Genomic DNA, 16932 nt, shown 5'->3' on the forward strand with positions numbered 1-16932 from the left:
AGTTATTCTTTTGTAGATGTTGATGCCTGGTGAGTTGTTCTTTAGTAAATGTTGTTTTCAATATTTACACAATCTTCCATCTTCACGAAATGCAACCAATGTTCTAGGTTGTACGTTCTTTATTGTCATCTATGACATTGCGAACATTAGTTGCATTTCGTGAAGATGGAAGATTGTGTAAATATTGTAGACAACATTTACAAAAGAACAACTCACCAGGCATCAACATTTACAAAAGAACAACTCACCAGGCATCAACATCTACAAAAGAACAACTCACCAGGCACCAGAAAGAGGCATCAAGCGTCAAGTCAGAAAGAAAAAACAACAACATACAACCATTCCTTTATTTTTGCTCTACGCTTTTAGGGCATAAATTACTTTAATTTAGTTTACTGTCGACTGCACATTTTGTTCTCAAGGCTTGAATGAGTGTTGTATTTGAATATCAGACTGAACAATGAATACTGTATCTGTATATTGAATACACATTGGTTTGAAGAGACAGGTTGCTATTGAAACGGAACATTATACTACCACGGTCTAGATATACATACTATGTAACAGATATGTAATCAGATCAGACCCCAAGGATTTGGGCGTACTCCACAGCTAGGGATATGGAGGAGTGCAGGGTTCTTCTGGTCTACAGTGCACTCGGAAAGTATTCAGACCCCTTCACTTCTTCCACATTTTGTTATGTTACAGTCTTATTCTACAATGGATTCAATATTCTTTCCCCTCATCAACCTACCTACACACAATACCCCATAACGACAAAGCGAAAACAGGTTTTTAGACATTTTTGCATATTTGTTAAATTAAAAACAGATACCTTATTTCCATAACTATTTAGGCCCTTTGCTATGAGACTCAAAATTTAGCACAGGTCCATCCTGTTTCCATTGATCATTTTTGAGATGTTTCTACAACTTGATTGGAGTCCACCTGTGGTAAATTCAATTGATTCGACATGATTTGGAAAGGCACACACCTGTCCCACAGTTGACAGTGCATATCAGAGTCAAAACCAAGCCATTAAGTCGAAGGAATTGTCCATAGAGCTCCGAGACAGGATTGTGTCGACGCACAGATCTGGGGAAGGGGACCAAAAAAAATGTCTGCAGCATTGAAAGTCCCCAAGAACAGTGCCCTCCATCATTCTTAAATGGAATAAGTTTGGAACCAACAAGATTCTTCCTAGAGCTGGCCACCCGGTCAAACTGAGCAATCGGGGGAGAAGGGCCTTGGGTCAGGGAAGTGACAGAGAACCTGATGGTCACTCTGACAGAGCTCCGGAGTTCCTCAGTGGAGATGGGAGAACCTTCCAGGACAACCATCTCTGCAGCACTCTACCAATCAGGCCTTTATGGTAGAATGGCTAGACGGAAGCCACTCCTCAGTAAAAGGGACATGAGAGCCCGCTTAGAGTTTGCCAAAAGGCACGTCAAGGACTCTCAGACCATGACAAACAAGATTCTCTGGTCTGATGAAACCAAGATTGATCTCTTTGGCCTGAATGCCAAGCGTCACGTCTAGAGGAAACCTGGCACCATTCCTATGATGAAGAATCATGCTGTGGGTATGTTTTTCAGCGGCAGGGTCTGGGAGACTACTCAGGATCGAGGGAAAGATGAACGAAGTACAGCGAGATCCTTGATGAAGTCCTGAGCACTCTGGAGCAGGTTCTCAGACTGGGTCGAAGGTTCATCTTCCAACAGGACAACAACCCTAAGCACACAGCCAATACAACACAGGAGTGGCTTCGGGACAAGTCTCTCAATGTCCTTGAGTGGCCCAGCTAGAGCCCGGACTTGAACATCTCTGGAGAGACCTGAAAATAACAGTGCAGCGACGCTCCCCATCCAACCTGACAGAGCTTGAGGGGATCTGCAGAGAAGAATGGGAGAAACTCCCCAAATACAGGTGTGGCAAGCTTGTAGCGTCATACCCAAGAAGACTCAAGGCTGTAATCGATCGAAAAAGACTTGAGGCTGTAACAAAGTATTGAGTAGGGTCTGAATACGTATGTAAATGTTATATAATTTATTTATATTTTTATACATTTGCAAAAAAAACATTGAAAAACCTGTTTTTGCTTTGTCATTATGGGTATTGTGTGTAAATTGATGAGGGGGAAAAAAACAATTTAATCCATTTTAGAATAACAAAATGTGGAAAAAGTCAAGGGGTCTGAATACTTTCCGAATGCACTGAATCTCCTGTAGATGACGAGTTGTCCTGTTGTCCTACACAGTAGAGGGCAATAACTCAACCAGAGAGTTCTTCGAGACGCTGGACCACGGCAGTCGCCACCTTTCTGTAGGCCTCAGCCTAAAACAATGGGCATAGGCAGGCATATTAAACAAACCCAGGTAGAAAACTAACATCTCAAAAGTATAAAATGTATACAATGTTATGGTGAAGAATACACTTTGTTTTCCAACATAGTCCAGATAAACATTGGCAATCTATCATCCAAGCAGCATACCAACCTCAGGGCTGTCAGGTGAGGACACCACTACAGGCTGGCCTCTGTCTGACATCTCTCTGATGCTCAGGTGTAGAGGAATGTCTCCTAGACAGAGGAGGGAGAGACATCAGTCTCTACACTATACTATCATTCTATTATATCTGAGATTGAGAGAAATAATGAAATCTGTAATGATTTATGTTTGAAATGGATCTTACCCAATACTTGTACTCCCAGAGTATCAGCAAGGGCCCTTGCTCCATCTGCCCCAAAGATGTGGGTCTGGTGGTTACACTTGGGGCACTGAAACACGCTCATATTCTGGACTATGCCCAGGACCTATGAGATGTGACATATATATAAATATACACTGAACAAAAATTAACGCAACATGTAGTGTTGGTCCTACGTTTCATGAGCTGAAATAAAAGATCCCTGACATTTTCCATATGCACAAAAAGTGTATTTCTCCCTGTTAGTGAGCATGATCATTACACAGGTGCATCTTGTGCTGGGGACAATAAAAGGCCACTCTAAAATGTGCAGTATTGTCACACAACGCCACCGATGTCTCAAGTTTTGAGGGAGCATGCAATTGGCAGGCTGGCTGCAGGAATATCCACCAGAGCGGTTGCCAGATAATTTCATGTTAATTTCTCCACCATAAGCCACCTCCAACGTCATTTTAGAGAATTTAGCAGTAGATCCAACCGGGATCGGCAGATCATTTTAAAAAGAGAGGGTCCAGATTGTCTAGCCCGGCTGATTTGTAGGGGTCCAGATTTTGCAGCTCTTTCAGAACATCAGCTATCTGGAATTGGGTAAAGCAGAAATGGTGGGGGATTTGGCGGGTTGCTGTGGAGGGTGCCGGGCAATTGACCGGGGTAGGGGTAGCCAGGTGGAAAGCATGGCCAGCAGTAGAGAAATGCTTATTGAAATTCTCAATTATAGTGGATTTATCAGTGGTGACAGTGTTTCCTAGCCTCAGAGCAGTGGGCAGCTGGGAGGAGGTGCTCTTATTCTCCATGGACTTTACAGTGTCCCAGAACTTTTTTGAGTTAGTACTACAGGATGCAAATTTATGTTTGAAAAAGCTAGCCTTAGCTTTCCTAACTGCCTGTGTATATTTGTTCCTAACTTCCCTGAAAAGTTGCATATCACAGGGGCTATTCGATACTAATGCAGAGTGCCACAGGGTGTTTTTGTGCTGGTCAAGGGCAGACAGGTCTGGAGTGAACCAAGGACTATATCTATTCCTAGTTCTACATTTTTTGAATGGGGCATGCTTATTTAAGATGGTGAGGAAGGCACATTTAAAGAATAGCCAGGCATCATCTACTGACGGGATGAGGTCAATGTCATTCCAGGATACCCCGGCCAGGTCAATTACAAAGGCCTGCTCGCAGAAGTGTTTTAGGGACCGTTTGACAGTGATGAGGGGTGGTTGTTTGGTCGCAGAACCATTACGGATGCAGGCAATGAGGCAGTGATCGCTGAGATCTTGATTGAAAACAGCAGAGGTGTATTTGGAGGGCGAGTTAGTTGGGATGACATCTATGAGGGTGCCCGTGTTTACGGATTTGGAGTTGTACCTGGTAGGTTCATTGATAATTTGTGTGAGATTGAGGGCATCAAGCTTGGATTGTAGGATGGCCGGGGTGTTAAGCATGTCCCAGTTTAGGTCACCTAGTAGCACAAGCTCAGAAGATACAGTGGGGCAAAAAAGTAATTAGTTAGCCACCAATTGCAAGTTCTCCCACTTAAAAAGATGAGAGAGGCCTGTAATTTTCATCATAGGTACACTTCAACTATGACAGACAAAATCAGAAAAATAATCCAGAAAATCACATTGTAGGATTTTTAATGAATTTATTTGCAAATGATGGTGGAAAATAAGTATTTGGTCAATAACAAAAGTTTATCTCAATACTTTGTTTTATACCCTTTGTTGGTAATGACAGAGGTCAAACGTTTTCTGCAAGTCTTCACAAGGTTTTCACACACTGTTGCTGGTATTTTGGCCCATTCCTCCATGCAGATCTCCTCTAGAGCAGTGATGTTTTGGGGCTGTTGCTGGGCAACATGGATTTTCAACTCCCTCCAAAGATTTTCTATGGGGTTGAGATCTGGAGATTGGCTAGGCCACTTCAGGACCTTGAAATGCTTCTTACGAAGCCACTCCTTCGTTGCCCGGGTGGTGTGTTTGGGATCATTGTCATGCTGAAAGACCCAGCCACGTTTCATCTTCAATGCCCTTGCTAATGGAAGAAGGTTTTCACTCAAAATCTCACGATACATGACCCCATTCATTCTTTCCTTTACACGGATCAGTTGTCCTGGTCCCTTTGCAGAAAAACAGCCCCAAAGCATGATGTTTCCACCCCCATGCTTCACAGTAGGTATGGTGTTCTTTGGATGCAACTCAGCATTCGTTGTCCTCCAAACACAACGAGTTGAGTTTTTACCAAAAAGTTATATTTTGGTTTGATCTGACCATATGACATTCTTCCAATCTTCTTCTGGATCATCCAAATGTTCTCTAGCAAACTTCAGACGGGCCTGGACATGTACTGGCTTAAGCAGGGGGACACGTCTGCCACTGCAGGATTTGAGTCCCTGGCGGCGTAGTGTGTTACTGATGGTAGGCTTTGTTACTTTGGTCCCAGCTCTCTGCAGGTCATTCACTAGGTCCCCCCGTGTGGTTCTGGGATTTTTACTCACCATTCTTGTGATCATTTTGACTCTACAGGGTGAGATCTTGCATGGAGCCCCAGATCGAGGGAGATTATCAGTGGTCTTGTATGTCTTCCATTTCCTAATAATTGCTCCCACAGTTGATTTCTTCAAACTGCTTCCTATTGCAGATTCAGGCCTCCCAGCCTGGTGCCGGTCTACAATTTTGTTTCTGGTGTCCTTTGACAGTTCTTTGGTCTTGGCCATAGTGGAGTTTGGAGTGTGACTGTTTGATGTTGTGAACAGGTGTCTTTTATACTGATAACAAGTTCAAACAGGTGCCATTAATACGGGTAACGAGTGGAGGACAGAGGAGCATCTTAAAGAAGAAGTTACAGGTCTGTGAGAGCCAGAAGTCTTGCTTGTTTTTTTAGGTGACCAAATACTTATTTTCCACCATAATTTGCAAATAAATTCATAAAAAATCCTACAATGTGATTTTCTGGATCATTTTTCTGATTTTGTCTGTCATAGTTGAAGTGTACCTATGATGGAAATTACAGGCCTCTCTCGTCTTTTTAAGTGGGAGAACTTGCACAATTGGTGGCTGACTAAATAATTTTTTGCCCCACTGTAGATGGGGGGCAATCAATTCACATATGGTATCGAGGGCACAGCTGGGGGCAGAGGGAGGTCTATAGCAAGCGGCAACAGTGAGAGACTTGATTCTGCCAATTTGTAAGTCGCTCTGGATAAGAGCGTCTGCTAAATGACTTAAATGTAATGTAAAATGGAAAGGTGAATTTTTAAAAGTAGAAGCTCGAATTGTTTGGGTACAGACTTGGATAGTAATACAGGATTCTGCAGGCTATCTTTGCAGTAGATTGCAAACCCACCACCTTTGGCAGTTCTATCTTGGTGGAAAATGTTATAGTTAGCAATGGAGATTTCAAGGTTGACAGAAATCTGTATTCCTGGGTCATGTGAAATCCATAGATTAGGGCCTAATGGATTTATTTCAATTGACTGATTTCCCTATATGAACTGTAACTCAGTAAAATATTTGAAATAGTTGCATGTTGCATTTATTGTTTTGTTCAGTGTGCATAGATAAACATCTCACAAATGTGTATTTTGTCCTTACCAAGGTCATTTGAAAAGAATTGAAGTCAGAATAAAGGGGCATTTAGCATCCAAAGCTCTTACCGGTACATTGACCTTTCTGAACATTTCTGCTCCTCTGCGTGCATCCAGCAAGGCAATATCCTGAGGAGTGGACACGATCACTGCTCCTGCTATTGGGACGTTCTGAGTGATTGATAACTGAACATCTCCAGTCCCAGGTGGCATGTCAATAACCAGGTAGTCCAGCAGTCCCCAATCTACCTGCATAGGTAACAAAAAAATGACATGGCAACCTAACATTTCTAGTAGCTGTTACTCTGATATCGCTAGTATAAAAACTAACACGGATTACTGTACTGCCCTACAAAAACAAAGTGCATTAACAACAAAATGTTTACTGCAAAATCTCACTTCAACATCTTTCTGTCTAAATTCTGGTACTTGATATATTCTGATCGACTGGCTTGTTCTTGTCTCAGAAAACAAAAAAACACGTTAATGAGATTATAAACTTGTGGATCGAGCCCTGAATGCTGATTGGCTGACAGACGCGGTATATCAGACCTTATACCACAGGTATGGCAAAACATATATTTTTACTGCTCTAATTACGTTGGTAACCAGTTTATAATAGCAATAAAACACCTAGGGGATTTGTGGTATATGGCCAATATACCACGGCTAAGGGCTGTGTCCAGGCACTCTGCGTTGCACCGTGCTTAAGAACAGCCCTTAGCCGTGGAATATTGGACATATACCACACCCCCTCGGGTCTTGTTACTTATATACACAAGGCAACTACAACAGACCAAAGATTTTGGACTAAATTCGTAGTTACCGCACTTTGCCTTTGGAGGTCAGCGTACATGAATGATCAGTCTCTCCCACCTGTCTAAGTAGCTTCTCTATAGCTGACATCACCATCAGGCCCCTCCAGACAATGGGTGCAACATCCTCTACCAGAAACCCCATGGACATACTGAGGACAGAAGGATGAGAGATGGACATGACAGTCAATGATTCAATGGTTTATTTGTTTGCTTACCTCCCCTGTCACTGGCAATTGGAGATACATTTACTCACCAAGGAATCCCAAAATTCATAAGTGGTCTCATTAGGTTGTCTGAAAACACAAAGAAAACATAGGTTGTCTTTTCAGTTTGATCTCTGTAATGAATGGATACATCTAAAACATCCTTGTTATTCCTCAGGCTAGACTACATGCAGATTGATGTCTCCTACTGTCAGTTAGTTCTGGGTTCCCCTTCAGGCTCATCAGCTTAGGAATTGAGGGACCGTAAACATCAGCGTCTAAGATGCCCACAGTTTTACTCTGTGTGCAGAAAAGAGACATGAAGAGACACTGAGTGGACAATGTAGTGAGAGAGAGAGATTGTCATGGTTCTGCATACCCATTTTGGGCAAAAATTGGTATGCAACAGTAATAACAAAATGTACAAATTAATAATGGTGCCTTCCTTACTGGATCATTAGCTGTGAGTCCAAGGGCCAAATTCACTGTTGAGGAGAGGAAAAAGGTTGTAGGCTAGCAAATGACTACACTGTATAAAAATATATATTTCATAAAGATAAAAAGATCAGACCAAACCACTGTCTGTTGAAATGTATGCAAATTGCACACATTTGTGCAAATGTTTCATGAATGAGCAACACAGAGAGAGCCCAATAAGAACCTGCTTACCTGCAGTGGTTGATTTCCCAACACCCCCCTTCCCTGAGGCCACCACAATAACTTGTTTCACTCCAGCAATGGGCTTTTGTTTGGGCAAGCCACGAGCCATGTGCTGCTTCTGTCTCTCCTGCAACGACCTCTCAGGACCTGAGGTCTGGGGAGTACAGAGTGTTAGAGTTGCGTAAATTCATCATGGAATGAGCAAGTGAGTTTATCAACAACACATGATAAACTTGAATGTAACTTGTATATACAGTAACCGTCAAACATTTGGACACAACCACTCATTCAAGGGTTTTCTTTATTTTTACTATTTTCTACATTGTAGAATAATAGCGAAGACAGCAAAACTATGAAATAACACATATGGAATCATGTAGTAACCAAAAAAGTGTTAAACAAGTACAAATATATGGATGTCAGAAGGTGAATTCACCAATTTGTAAGTCGCTCTGGATAAGAGCGTCTGCTAAATGACTTAAATGTAAATGTAAAATGTATATTTGAGATTCTTCAAATAGCCACCCTTTGCCTTGATGACAGCTTTGCACACTCTTGGCATTCCTCAACCAGTTTCATGAGGTATTGGTATTTTATTAGGATTCTCATTAGCTGTTGCAAAAGCAGCAGCTACTGTTCCATGCTGTTCCATGCAATAATGGCTCTATATAATACTGTACGCTTTTCTTGAATTTGTTCTGGATTTGGGGACTGGAATTGGTCATCTGGAATGCATTTCAATTAACAGGTGTGCTTTGTTAAAAGTAAATTTCTTTCCTTTTTAATGTGTTTGAACCAATCAGTTGTGTTATGGCAAGGTAGGGGTGTATACAGAAGATAGCCCTATTTGGCAAAAGACCAAGTCCATTTTATGGCAAGAACAGCTCAAATAAGCAAAGAGAAGAGACAGTCCATCATTACTTTAAGACAAGGTCAGTCAATCTGGGAAAATGTCAAGAACTTTTAAAGTTTCTTCAAGTGCAGTCACAAAAACCATCAAGCGCTATGATGTAACTGGCTCTTGTGAGGACCGCCACAGGAAAGGAAGAACCAGAGTTACCTCTGCTGCAAAGGATAAGTTCATTTGAGTTAACTGCACCTCAGATTGCAGCCCAAATAAATGCTTCACAGAGTTCAAGTAACAGACACATCTCAACATCAACTATTCAGAGGAGACTGCGTGAATCAGGCCTTCATGGTCGAATCGCTGCAAAGAAACCACTACTAAAGGACACCAATAATAAGAAGAGCCTTGCTTGGGCCAAGAAACACGAACAATGGAGATTAGACCGGTGGAAATTTGTCCTTTGGTCTGATGAGTCCAAATTTGAGATTTTTGGTTCCAACCGCCGTGTCTTTGTGAAACGCAGAGTAGGTGAACGGAGGATCTCTTCATGTGTGGTTCCCTCCGTGAAGCATGGAGGAGGTATAATGGTGCTTTACTGGTGACACTGCCAGTGATTTATTTAGAATTCAAGGCACACTTAACCAGCATGGCTACCACAGCATTCTGCAGCGATAAACCATCCCATCTAGTTTGAGCTTAGTGGGACTATCATTTGTTTTTCAACAGGACAATGATCCAAAACACACCTCCTGGCTGTGTAAGGGCTATCAGGTGACCTGGCCTCCACAATCACCCGACCTCAACCCAATTGAGTTGGTTTGGGATGAGTTGGACTGCAGAGTGAAGGAAAAGCAGCCAACAAATGCTCAGCATATGCGTGAACTCCTTGAAGACTGTTGGAAAAGCATTCCTCGTGTTGCTGGCTGAGAGAACGCCAAGCGTGTGCAAAGCTGTTATCAAGGCAGGGGGTGGCTACTCTGAAAAATCTCAAATCTCAAATATATTTGGATTTGTTTATAACAGTTTTTTGGTTTTACATGATTCTATATGTGTTATTTCATAGTGTTGATGTCTTCATTATTATTCTACAATGTAGAAAATAGTAAAAAATAAAGAAAAACCCTTGAATGAGTAGGTGTGTCCAAACTTTGGACTGGTACTGTATATACATGATGTAAATCTTATAGTGTTGCAGTTAGTTATAATTAGCTATAGTTATACAGATACGTAAACAAACATGCTACATAATTGGCCTCAATGGCTTGCAAGAATTAGCTAACTAGCTATGTAGGGTGAATCAGAGTGAACTTGCTAGCACTTACTTAGCTAGCATGTAGCAAGCTACCTAGCTAGTTAGTTGTAGCGAACTAAACAACACTCCACGGAGTGGAGTTTAGTTCGCTAGTTAGTTGTAAACAATTTTCGCAAGAGCTAGAATATTACCTTATGAAAACGTATGAAATATTTGCCGCTTTGTGGAGCATGTTGAATGTCTCTCCCTGTCCGTAACACTGTTGGTTTATTTAGGTTAGCGGTTGTTAATTTTAATAAATGTGAGAATTTACTGTAGCTACAGTGAGCCATCTTGTGTTATTGCCATAGAAAAAATAGCTTATTGGTCAAGTGCATGTCGATTTTCTATGACGTGCACTTGTTAACTGCGCGTCAGGAGGAGCCTCACCCGGAAGCGAGTGTCACAGACACGAACGTTTTCGTTTATCTTCTGTTTTTTTCCTTTACGGTCCCTTTTAAAAGTTAGTTTTTTACGAGTCCTCTTGTGCTTTATCATCTGAAACAGGCAGATATCATTTCAAAATGACTGAAAAGGCAGGTTCTCCACTAGCAAGAACTGTTCTTCAGCAGTGTCTCTATGCAAGGCTTCAAGTCAAACCTGCAGATGATCAGTCTGAGGCTGAATGGGTGGAGGTACTATTGAATTGTCTTCTACTACTTTCTTAAATGCAAATATGGTCTGCCTGCTCAGAATAAGATTTGCACCTTGCCTAAAATAATATTTGGGGGATGGGCTGCTCATAAGATTTCATATGTTTTCAGATTGACAGAGGGATGGTGGTCTACATCTGCTTTTTTAAAGGCGCTACAGAGGAAATTATTCAAAAAATCGGTATTTATTGTGCTTTTTCCCGTTTTTGGACAATACATCAATAAAAGCAACTACCTGGTCTTCACAAGACTGTGAACAGTAAATGTCACTGTTCTTCAAGGAATCGTAAAGCAATGTTGCTAGTACTGAATGGTTATTGATCCCTCTGCTCTACTCCACAGTGAACACTCTGCTCAACTTGAAGCTGTGTGAAGCTGACTCTGGGAAGTATGTGTCAGTGTTGGACCTGCCTGGGAACGTCCTCATTGTGCCTCAGGCTACACTGGGAGGCAAGGCCAAAGGGAAGGGCATGCAGTACCACCATAACATTGGGAAAGAAGAGGGCCTACAGCTCTATTCTAACTTTGTCTCCCTGTGTGAGAAGGAACTGGCTTTGTCCAGTAACAGTAGTGAGACTGGGATGATCGTCAAACATGGAACATATGGGAACAGACAAGTGCTGAAGCTAGATACTAACGGACCATACACACACCTGATGGAGTTTTGAACCTTCCAATACTAATGACATTTCACAGTAAATTACCAATTGCACTCTTGTCCCTGAAATGGTGGTACTGTAGATCTGATTATTAAAGCTGCCAACATTGTGTATTGTAATGCGTGTGTTTGTATCGTGTTGTTCTTTAGTGTTAAATCATACAAATATATTATGATCAGGAAATCAAAAGAAAGTCTGAACTCAATTTAAATATTTGTATAGACAACCTTGTTGCAAATTGTTGATGGGTTTATGAAGTGCGACCTGTGATATCTAGTGGGGATTTATGAGCACTGCACTAACAAAACAAATCTCCTACACCTGAAAGAAATATATATTAGATCATTTAAAACTTTTTTCAGCTAAGATTGCTACTAGTACAAAAAAATGAAATACTGTACATTCATTAAAACAATGATGGGGAGGGGAAACAAATGTATGAGTACTTGTATCAGTTCCTCCCACTCTATGGCAGTAATGTGCCTTGCATGTCAATTTCACATCGCTAAACCCATAGAAAAACGTGAGGAAGTGTAGAGAACGCATTAAGTACGATTTGTGCCATAACTTAGTGTTTTAGTGGGAATGGGGTAGTTGCGTCCCAATATCGGAATATGGGTGAGTGGGTGTGTCGAAAGGAAAGAAGTGGGCGTGTCAAGCGCTCTGCTACAAGTAGTGATGGACATTCCGGCTCTTTTCAGTGAGCCAGCTCGTTCGGCTCAGCTTACCAAAAAGAGCCTGCTCTTTTGGCTCCCAAACGGCTCTTTAAAAAATATATGTTTTGTATTTTGTCAGGTCAAACAGTTTGCGATAGTTTGACTATGATTGGTGTTAAAACAATTCTAATTAAATTATTAAATGAAATCATACTCTACCTTAACCACAATGTATTTAAAAATGCATTGGTTTGTTATGAAAAAGAATGCTATTAAACATTTGCATTTAAAGTACAACTTTTTAATGTATATAAACAAAGTGCATGTAAATCTAACCATTCAAAACGAATTTAATCTGAACAGCATAATATAATATTTCACCATATCAAAGAAAAATAAATAACAGAGGAGGGGCTCCTCCAAATAGGATCGGACCTCCATTATGGCATCTGTGGAGGGATTCCTTTGTGCTGCATCACCAGTTGCTCTCTCATCAAACAGCATCCAAACAGCAGATGTTTGTGGCACTACTGCTGGTGCTTCTGCTCCATCTGATCCCTCTTCTTCCTGTTGCCCTGGTGCCTGAGCCAGCTGACTGCTGGGGCTGTCCCTCCCTGCTGCTGAGGTTATTCTTTGAAGAGCCTCATCAATCGCTCTGGCATCACTGAAGGCTAACTTCTTAAACATAGGGTCAAGTGCAGCGGTTTCTGATAGCACGTGATTATATTCCATTCTGTGGAACGTTCTGTCCATTGATGAACATAGGGTGTCCATCAACTCTGTCACATGTCCTGTGGTTACATTTGCTTCTCTCTGATGGCTGGCTGTGATTCGCTGCAGACCCTTACACAGGAGTATCATTTTTGAGGCTGTCACATAGCTGAGAAGAGAGAACAGTAACTTATTAGTTAAGGTTCATGTTTTGTATACTGATACTACATTCTCACCTACTGCTCATTGAAAGTCTGTGTTGCCCAGCAACAGCCCCAAAACATCACTGCTCTAGAGGGGATCTGCATGGAGGAATGGGCCAAAATACCAGCAACAGTGTGTGAAAACCTTGTGAAGACTTACAGAAAACGTTTGACCTCTGTTATTGCCAACAAACGGTATATAACAAAGTATTGAGATAAACATTTGTTATTGACCAAATACTTATTTTCCACCATAATTTGCAAATAAATTCATTAAAAATGATACAATGTGATTTTCTGGATTATTTTTTCTCATTTTTTCTGTCATAGTTGAAGTGTACCTATGATGAAAATTACAGGCCTCTCTCATCTTTTTAAGTGGGAGAACTTGCACAATTGGTGGCTGACTGAATACTTTTTTGCCCCACTGTATAATACTGAATGAAATAATGATGTAGTAATAACTGCTTACTGTACCTCTCTCCCCTGATCTCCACAGTGACCTACTCAAAGGGTTCCAGGACTACTCTGCACGCCTCCTCCACCACCTTCCATTCCTCTTGGGTCAGAGCATCAACAGGTGCATTGACATTGAAAATGGCCAGGGTAGAGATGATGGCATCCTTTGACTCAAGAAACCGCTTCAACATTTTCCACCTTGTAGTGCAGTCTTGTTTAGGTTTCAGCTCAGACATCCCCTCTGGCGTTGTGTAGACTTTAGTTTCTCAGCACCTATTGGCTCCTGCGGAAGTATTCCACAGCTGCTTTTTCACTTTGTCCACAGTGGTGTCTGCGTGTCTGTCTGATTGACAGGAACAACAGGTGAGGCTGTTAGTCTGATCAGACAGTCAGCATTTAGGCCTATATTATTATTATTTGTTCGTTCTTTGAATTAGTTAATTCTATTCATTTAGATCTTTTGATTATTCATATCTTAATTTGTTTATATTTTTATAAATAGATTTGGCTCTTCTGATATGCGAGCCGGTTCTCAACGTTCACCTACAAGAGCCGGCTCTTAGAGCCAACTCGTTTGCGAACTACCCATCACTGGTTAGAACGTTTTGATTTAGATTTTTTTTCTCCCTTTTTACCATGCAATTACCATTCATTGAGCTACTGTACAGCGAGAATTTGGATTTGTGTTTTTAAGCCAGATGAGTCGGAGTCGTATTTCACAATTTTATACAAATAATTGTACATTTTCAATTACAAAACTGACGATAGTTTATTTTTTATTACAAGTATTAGATGAGTGTATTCGTGCTTCATGCATTGTATGCGTGTGCTTACTGGGACGGTCACCCTGATATTAGCGAGGTAGCTACTTCCCATGCTGTTGCAGTAGTGCTTGTCAAGCGACAGCGAAGGGTATTGTGTCCCAAATTGTTGTTACCGTCAATGTCTTCCCCATTGAGTAGTAGACTGTATGTATGCATTTAAAAAATATATTTTTTTACTTAACCTTTCTACGCAAGTCCGTTAAGAACAACTTCTTATTTACAATGTGTATCAAGGTGACTTCTACATGGTTACAATTATTTCTTGTATAGGCTGCTATCCCACTTGAAATTAAATAATGTGTGAGAAAATAAATGGCTGCGTAGCTACCGCCGGCGACACGACCATGATACCTAGTAGGACTTCAAATTGGCAGGCACAACACCAGAGCACTGGTGGCCTACTATCGACTCGTAGTGAAGCCCAATCAGCCACACAAAACCGTCTTGAGTGGCAACACATCTGCCCATTTAGCTGATTCGCTTTCCATACACCCACTCCTTTCGACTCACCCATTCGCCGGTCACTATATTGGGTTATGACTCTGTGCTAACACTGGGAGTTGCTGTCTCGCTCCCGCCTATCCTTTCTTTGGATTGGTGGATATATCTCATTATTGTAATCCGTTTTTGAATATTCGATGAGGGTTGTTGACGTCAACTGCCTGTATTCAATTGAGAGAGATGGAGGAGGCGTTGTCAAAGTGTCAGTAGACATGATTAGCTAGTTTTGACAGCAGTGTACGACTGACCTTGCACTCTGCACTCCCACCGTTTGAATGAGATGGTGACGTTGACTTGTGAAAGTTGAAACAAGGAAGAAGGGTGTAGCTAGCCTGAGCGGTGAAGTGGGACACTGAATGCTGGGTAAGCAATGTTGGGAGAAGAGGAATATTGGGACAGGGATACAGAAAGGTGCATTTCTGAGGAGGACTGGAGGGGATAAAGATGGGGTGTCGAAGAAGATTGGTGTCAAGTGCAAGCAGGGTTAGCCATGCTCCAGTTTTGGAGGTGAAATGGAAGTGAAAGAGGGCAAGTTACGTGAGGTGGAAGATGTGGTGAAGAGCTCGGAGCCCAAGCCTGGCATCGATGGACATGATAAAGAAGAATCTGGTCCAATAGGAATGACATTTTTGGAGAAAGTGGATCCTTGCCTTTTGGTGGATCCATTTGTGGTTTAAGGGTGGGTTGGAAATGAGTTGGGTACAGTTGAATCAGTGAGGTAACATTTAGCGGACTTGTGATATTTGTTTGTGTTTTTTCGGACCAGAGGGAACAGGCACTCCATGTCACGCAACTTGGGTCAAGATCTGTTTCTTGCTTTGCGTTTAGGAATAGGGCACCATTGAAAGGAGTGATTTCTGGGGTAATGTTAAGTGTGCAGGTGGAGCAATTGAAGTTGAAGATTCCTGGTGTTTGTGAGTCCCGGTGGTGAGAGTGGTCAAACAGTGGAGTCACTGTCAGTCCTTTTGAATTTTGAGTCTGAGTTTTTACTTGACAAAGTCATGTTAGGATATATCAGTTATCCTGTTAGAGCTTTTGTGCCGAATCCACTGCGGTGTTTCAGGGGCAACGTTTTGGTCATGTCTAGCAGCTTGTAGGAGAGAGATTCCAAGATTTGGGAAGTGTGCTGGAGGGCATGGGATAGAGGATTGTGTAGTTTAGGTGGATAAAGTTGTTTGTGTCAATTGTAGGGACGCCCATGTTGCTGAGTATCAGAGGTGTCCGGTGCAAGAGAGGCAGGTGAAGGTGGCCAGAGTCAGAGTATTGCAGAAGGTGTCGTATGCTAGGGCAGTGAATAAAGTAGAGGAACTGGTGAGAGATCCTGCAAGGATTGAGTATTGGATCTGTGCCAGCACAGAGTGATGGGCCAACAAGTGATATATGCTTCAGTAACGTTGGCCTCTTAGCGTGGAAATCTGACCTTTGGTCTGATGAGTAAGTCCAAATTTGCCATTTTTGGTTCCAACTGTTGTGTCTTTGTGAGACGCAGAGTAGGTGAACGAATGATCTCCGTATGTGTGGTTCCCTCCGTGAAGCATGGAGGAGGAGGTGTGGGGGTGCTTAGCTGCTGACACTGTCAGGGATTTATTTAGAGGCACACTTAACCAACATGGCTACCACAGTATTCTGTAGCGATACGCCATCCCATTTGGTTTGCGCTTAGTGGGACTATCATTTGTTTTTCAACAGGACAATGACCCAAAACACAGCCCTTACACAGCCCGAGGGTATTTGACCAAGAAGGAGAGAGATGGAATGCTGTATCAGATGACCTGGCCTCCACAAACACCCACCCTCAACCCAATTGAGATGGTTTGGGATGAGTTGGACCACAGAGTGAAGGAAAAGCAGCCAACAAGTGATCAGCATATGTGGGAACTCCTTGAAGACTGTTGTCGTGAAGCTGGTTGAGAGAATGCCACATGTGTGCAAAGCTGTCATCAAGGCAAAGGGTGGTTACTTTGAAGAATCAAAAATATTTGTCTACCACTTTTGGTTCCTACATAATTCCATATGTGTTATTTCATAGTTTTGATGTCTTCACGATTATTCTACAATGTAAAAATTAAGAAAAACCCTGGAATGAGTAGGTGTGTCCAAACTTTTGCCCTGTACTGTATATACAGTGGGAGGGAAAGGGAGTAGGGGTTTGAAGGGGAGTGAG

At 41.9% G+C, this 16932-nt stretch overlaps 2 protein-coding genes across 3 annotated transcripts; one reads left to right on the forward strand and one right to left on the reverse strand.

The window, feature by feature from the left end:
- Positions 1-333: 333 nt before the first annotated feature.
- Positions 334-10468, reverse strand: nubpl (nucleotide binding protein-like). Of its 2 annotated transcripts, XM_064927844.1 has the most exons (10): positions 10255-10468; positions 7974-8118; positions 7755-7789; positions 7514-7604; positions 7355-7394; positions 7160-7250; positions 6353-6532; positions 2692-2812; positions 2496-2578; positions 334-2334 (listed from the first exon to the last, which is right to left on the reverse strand). In XM_064927844.1, exons 1-10 carry the CDS (start codon positions 10393-10395, stop codon positions 2272-2274), a joined length of 990 nt encoding a protein of 329 aa, XP_064783916.1. In that variant the 5' UTR covers positions 10396-10468; the 3' UTR covers positions 334-2271. The 2 variants fall into 2 exon arrangements, with proteins under 2 accessions (XP_064783916.1, XP_064783917.1); XM_064927845.1 differs by lacking the exons at positions 7355-7394; positions 7514-7604; positions 7755-7789; positions 7974-8118; positions 10255-10468 and having other exon boundaries at positions 7110-7194.
- Positions 10469-10477: 9 nt separating this feature from the next.
- On the forward strand, positions 10478-11523 carry dtd2 (D-aminoacyl-tRNA deacylase 2). Its single transcript, XM_064927846.1, has 3 exons — positions 10478-10737; positions 10867-10936; positions 11098-11523. The coding sequence occupies exons 1-3, from the start codon at positions 10627-10629 to the stop codon at positions 11421-11423; spliced, it is 507 nt and encodes a 168-aa protein (XP_064783918.1). The 5' UTR covers positions 10478-10626; the 3' UTR covers positions 11424-11523.
- Positions 11524-16932: the final 5409 nt, after the last annotated feature.

This window comes from Oncorhynchus masou, chromosome 21 (genome assembly GCF_036934945.1).
Source record: "Oncorhynchus masou masou isolate Uvic2021 chromosome 21, UVic_Omas_1.1, whole genome shotgun sequence".
NCBI lineage: Eukaryota > Metazoa > Chordata > Actinopteri > Salmoniformes > Salmonidae > Oncorhynchus > Oncorhynchus masou.

What these genes read in the sequence shown, in the direction of transcription:
- nubpl (XM_064927844.1), bottom strand. Translation starts at nt 10,395, where the DNA reads ATGGCTCACTGTAGCTACAGTAAATTCTCACATTTATTAAAATTAACA. An exon ending in GAACCCAGAACTAACTGACA is followed by an intron (nt 7,395 to 7,513) that starts GTAGGAGACATC and finishes TTGTGTTTTCAG; the next exon opens with ACAACCTAATGAGACCACTT. An exon ending in TAGAGAAGCTACTTAGACAG is followed by an intron (nt 6,533 to 7,159) that starts GTGGGAGAGACT and finishes TTACCTATGCAG; the next exon opens with GTAGATTGGGGACTGCTGGA.
- dtd2 (XM_064927846.1), top strand. Translation starts at nt 10,627, where the DNA reads ATGACTGAAAAGGCAGGTTCTCCACTAGCAAGAACTGTTCTTCAGCAG. An exon ending in CTGAGGCTGAATGGGTGGAG is followed by an intron (nt 10,738 to 10,866) that starts GTACTATTGAAT and finishes ATATGTTTTCAG; the next exon opens with ATTGACAGAGGGATGGTGGT. An exon ending in GGAAATTATTCAAAAAATCG is followed by an intron (nt 10,937 to 11,097) that starts GTATTTATTGTG and finishes TCTACTCCACAG; the next exon opens with TGAACACTCTGCTCAACTTG.